Source organism: Teleopsis dalmanni, chromosome 2 (genome assembly GCF_002237135.1).
Source record: "Teleopsis dalmanni isolate 2A chromosome 2, ASM223713v2, whole genome shotgun sequence".
Taxonomy (NCBI): domain Eukaryota; kingdom Metazoa; phylum Arthropoda; class Insecta; order Diptera; family Diopsidae; genus Teleopsis; species Teleopsis dalmanni.
In genome coordinates this window covers 234,186,684-234,192,260 of record NC_051847.1, presented here as the reverse complement: position 1 = coordinate 234,192,260, position 5,577 = coordinate 234,186,684, and the positions used below count along the sequence as shown (strand labels likewise).

At 26.7% G+C, this 5,577-nt stretch overlaps 1 protein-coding gene across 4 annotated transcripts; it reads left to right on the top strand.

Moving 5' to 3' along the window:
* Window positions 1-365: 365 nt before the first annotated feature.
* LOC119684899 lies at window positions 366-2,060 on the top strand. 4 transcript variants are annotated; one of them, XM_038099032.1, is made up of 6 exons: window positions 366-586; window positions 698-899; window positions 969-1,137; window positions 1,195-1,499; window positions 1,563-1,750; window positions 1,842-2,060. In XM_038099032.1, the coding sequence occupies exons 2-5, from the start codon at window positions 708-710 to the stop codon at window positions 1,737-1,739; spliced, it is 843 nt and encodes a 280-aa protein (XP_037954960.1). In that variant the 5' UTR covers window positions 366-586; window positions 698-707; the 3' UTR covers window positions 1,740-1,750; window positions 1,842-2,060. The 4 variants fall into 4 exon arrangements, with proteins under 4 accessions (XP_037954960.1, XP_037954962.1, XP_037954961.1 ...); XM_038099034.1 differs by having other exon boundaries at window positions 369-578; XM_038099033.1 differs by having other exon boundaries at window positions 369-621.
* The last annotated feature ends 3,517 nt before the right edge of the window (window positions 2,061-5,577 follow it).

Below are 5,577 nucleotides of genomic sequence, written 5' to 3'. Positions count from 1 at the left end.
TTTGTGTTAATTTTATTAACTTTTAGCCATTACCACTATAGTCTAACATAACTTAATATAAAGTTTCAGAAGAAGTAGTAATCACTTATTTTTGTGTTTTAACTTTAAAATATTAATTCATTTTTCGTGTCGAATATCTTTTTAAGTAAGTATACAAATAATCTAGTAGGTATGCATACTTTATAATAACGATATTATGACAGTATTATTTTTTTGAAGTGTGAAACTACCTAAATGTAATGTGTACTTTAGAATGTCTTTTTAAAAATAATAACGTGTAAATCAAAAACAGCTGATAAATGATATCAACGTATTTTATTTCAAAATTGTTAAATTATTAAAATATTTCAAATCAATATTTTTTCAAGGTTTAACATTGAGCAACGTGAAATATGAAATATGTGTTGAAATTGTTTTTAAAATATTTTGTAACATTTTTTATATGAAAATTGGACATTTCGTATTGCGCATGAATCTTCCAGATATTGGTATAGATATTTACGTACACACATACCGTTACTTGCTACATATGTAATATAAAAAGAATCGATAAATATGTTTGCAATCTGTGGGATAAGGTTCGATAGTAAGAGTTATATATCAAAATAATGAAAAATTTTTGTGAGATAATGAAAATAAACAAAATATTTTGAATTATAAAAAAAACAAAAATATATAAAATATTTTCTTGCGGTAGTTAAAGGAAAATGGAAGCAAGAACACAAATAAATGTCCCGTATCGGCCAGGAGGCAAAAAGATGCGAAAACGTCGAGAATTAGATGCTCTTATTGCACATTCCTTAGCTAAACGAAACTTGTCTCGACGATCTAATGAAGGACTTTTCTTGCAAGACAAACTTATGTCAGCTTCAACTGATGATCCAGATGATTATACATTGGTATATAGAATCATTAACTAAACTGTTTAAAAATTCAATAATAAATTTATTTATATAAAACTTTATTAGCCCAAGGTTTATCACAGCAGTACCCGGAGAGGCAGAAAGTATATATTTTTCCGCGTTTGTGGACCTCTAATATTTATGACGTCATTTGCTTTGTTATTCGTGTTTATGTATTGGTATTATTTTGACTTACGGCAACAAATTTACGATAACAGACAGAAAATCGAGGAAGGTCTGAGTTTATTAAGAATAAGTGAATCATTTAAATAAATTTTGTCTTTTATTTAAGCCTATACTACAAGCCAAAATCTACCAGAAACGATGCAGCAGTGGCATGAAACATCGACATTACTGCTCAAGAACCAAACTGTAATATTTAAAAGGATAGAAGATTTTAAGCGCTTGTTAGAGTCCTTACAAAATAACTGCACTAATCTGGAAAATAAATCGCACTATATCAACGACGAAAAAATTGTTGCTAACTTCGGTGCAAGAATAGAGGCAATTGCTACTGATCTTGAGGGTATTAGAACCCATTATAAAACTTTGGCTGAGCAACAAGAAACTTTAAAAATGAATTTTGCGGAGCTTAAAGTAAATAATTAAATTTATATTTTTTATTTATATAACTAAAAATTCAAACATTAAATTATCTAGTCTAATGTGACGAATATTCTTAAGCTTGTGTTGGAGAAATATACGAATATAACGAAACCAATTACTTATGAACCTTCTACAAATACTACAATTCTAAATGATTTAAAGGAAGTGACTACGGAAAGCAGTGTTAATAAAACAATCGAACAATTGTCCAATGCATTGGAACACAAATAAATATACATTCTGTAAGAATTTTACAATATTACAAAAACAAAGACACTATAATTGATTACTAAGCCAGAGACATTATTCCTACGCTAATTCATTTCTTTTCAGAACCTTTTCCGTCCTACATCTAATAAAACTTTAAGTAAACGTATTCATTTTATTACAATTATGTTTCATATATGTTTTGTGTTAAGTGGATTTTAAGAATAATAAACATAATAATAATTTAATTTTAATCTAAGTAATCAAAATTTTGTAAATAGCAATGTGATTTAATCTTCGTTAATGTTTATTCATAAGTATCGTACGTGTTTTTAAAATAAAGTCATGAAGGAAAAGAAATAAATAAAATAATTTGATTTTTAAATGAATTATTATAACTGTTTAACGATTTATTCAGCAGAAAATTATGAATCGACAATTGGAAGGTTTTGTCTTTAAACATACTAAATACCTATAATAAAGTCTGTATGTAAAAATTTCTAAGTGTGGAAAATAACAGTTTCGTTCTATTAGATAAGTATGAGGTGAATACAGTTGTTGGACAAGATTGTCTTTCTCTCATGCTTTCTTCATATTAACCTTAGATAAATTTTGAAGAGAATTGTCAATTTAAGTTTATTGTATCCTAATAACACATTTTTCATTTGGAAAATATAGAATACGTGTAATACCATTATCTAAAGAGATATACATGCAAAGACTTAATATAACATTTTTAAATCCATATGTCTAATTGAATATAAAAATCTTAAGACTGCAGTAATGCTCAGAATAGTACCGACAAAAAATTGAAATAATTAATCAAAAACGAAGATGTAACATAAATTTACGTGTATTTGGCTAGAGTTTAGCAAAAAAAATTGATTCGCATGAGTAGGGCAGAATTTACATTTAGGTAACTTAATTAAGTTACATTAAGCATCAAAACAAAACATCCCATATTTAAATTAAAATTCAATAAATTAGGTATTTAAAACTTTAGGTATATTTAGATAATCTTAAGTTCAGTTATGTTTTATGACTGTTACACTTATGCCATTTACTTGCCAACTATGATATAGTTTACAGTAGGACGTCATTTTATCTTCAAATTGATTTCTTAATGAAGTTTGCCAACTTTCTAGTGACATATTGAAGTACGCTATCTACCGACAGCATTCATACATTATATAATCTAGAGTTTTTAAGAATAGAGCAATGAAATTGCATTTTTTTTTGTATTACTGCAAATATTAATAATGTCAGATACTTACATATAGGCTTAGTTCGACGAGTGCTAAAATTAAACGTTTTAATAGAATTAAAGCACATATAAATCTTTATTTAAATGATCATTATATGTGTCGTTAATACATTATAATTTTTATAACTTAATTTAATGATATCCAAACAGATAATTACGCAGTAATGTTGCTAATATTGTAACATCACATGGCGATCCCGGAATCAATTGTAATAGTATTACTAACAAATTATTAGAACTTATTGGTTTTAGAACCCTCCAGTTATTTTAATAATATAATACTTATGTTTATAATCTTAACAATTGTCAAAATAAATCTGCTACATTGGGGGAAACATAGATGATGATATCTTATTATACCTATATATTTTGTAGAAATTGGAAAAAGAAATTCTCATGAAAGCAACGAAACTGATAGTACTCGCATCTTTAGAACTGTTACGCTTTATGGGCATGATATTGTTACTAAACTAAAAAAATCGGGACACTAAGAAAGGATTAACCGCAACTAGATGGACATATCCAGGCTATAAAGTTCTTGATAAAAACGAAATAGTAGATGAGATTACGAAAATTTCTGTTAGGTTGTCTTTTGAATAAAAAAAAACGACATACAAAAAATTTTTAAAAATCGACAACTTTGTTGACGAATATATGGAATAACAAGTAATGATGAGAACAGTGTAACCTGTTTCAAAATTGAGAAATCTAAACTCGATTTTTACTAGTACTATCACTGAAAAATTGCTAAGCTATAATAGGTATGCAATCTGTTCGTTGCAAATATATACAAGAGAGATATTACCAATAGTGACGAACGCAGACAACTGAAAAAAGAAGAATTCCGAACATCTCTTATGTTTGTTTCTTTAAATGCTTCTGATTGCTTGGGGAGATAGAGTATATCTCAGTAACGGAGCTATGAGAGTTCTTTACAAAGTATTTTTTACAAAGTCTGGTATCATTAGAGACCAATAGATTTACAGCCAGCAAGATTAACAATATTAGATATTGATAAAAAGCAGTTATAATTGTGTAAATTAAGAAAAAATGTTCATATCACGTAGGTACAAGGATATGGTACAATAGAATGAAGCATAGCTAATTGTTTAAGCGAAGGATATAGAATAGAATAACAGCATTCTATGAACAAAAATTTAAAACTATTTACTGGTTAAATATTTATTGTAACAAATTATTCTGGTTACTAAATTAGTACGCAAATGCTGCCTTAATTAACTAACAATTTTTGTATATTTTTCGAAGAAAGAATTATATTAATTGATATTAACATAATATTGATTATATTACAATATTAATAAAATATTGACTCAACGTTAAACTTTATTTTACAACGACCTGTCAAAAAATATATATAAATTTTCTATTTTATAGTAATGTTTGAAAAAAATGTAAAGCTTTGCAAGGATAGAAGCAAAGCCTAAGAAGGAACCTTAAAAAACATGAATATTTAAATGTCATAGCACATATATACATATATACTAGATATGATTGAAGTAATCTGATGATAATGTGTATCTATATATACGTTTATTTATCCAAATAATTGCGCATGCTTTTCTCATGTAGAAAAATACGGTGACAATAAAGGAAAAGGTTATTATTCATAGCGACATCCAGCATTCCGTATTTATATCCTTATATAGTGAAATTGAGAATTTCTTTAGATATTCAAATACGAATACATTTTACTTAAATAGTAATATGTTTACTTTAAATCGTCAAACTTTTTATAAAACATTAACCACATCGCTTTTTCTTGTTATATTGTTTGCAATAACTACAGATGCTGATGAGAAAAATATTAACAAATTATTAAATAATCAAGCAATTGTTAGTCGACAAATAATGTGTGTGCTAGAAAAAAGTCCGTGTGACCAGCTCGGCAGACAGTTAAAAGGTAAGTTCAAATAAATCAAAAATATCAACATACCTAAATAAATAAATGCCTTAATCTTTATATAAGCTTTTCTTTAAAATAATATGAATGTAGAGTTGAAATAAAATCATAAACCAAAGTACTTTAACAAGTGCAATATTTACAATTAATTTAAAATTCACAAAACAGTTTCATATGACCTAAAAAGTATCTGCAACCTTGAAAAAATTAAGATTGTGTTACTTTGTTTCTATAAGACAAACATTACAGATGCGTGTTTAGAGTTCTTCATACTTGGAAGCCAAAATGGATTCCGGTCTATATAACAGACTTTTTACGAAATTTGTTCAGCTACAACATTAAAAATAGCGTTTCATATATCAGAAACCATTATAACACCAATAATAATGTTTATATTCGTCAATTTTTAAATATACACTAACAACTACTGTCTTTTTTAGAATTTATCCACAATTATTTTTAAATCTTCTTACTCTTAATTTGCATTTTATTATTTGCAAATCAATGCTTTAGTTCACCACTTACACACAAGACGTCAAAGATAAGTAACTCATGAATGTATCTGGTATTATTAATTGTTAAAATAAAAAAATTTAAATATAATAGATAAAATTTCTTTGCGAAATTATTTAAAGAATGTCACTACAGTGATTGAATTGAGTTCCTTATAGAATATA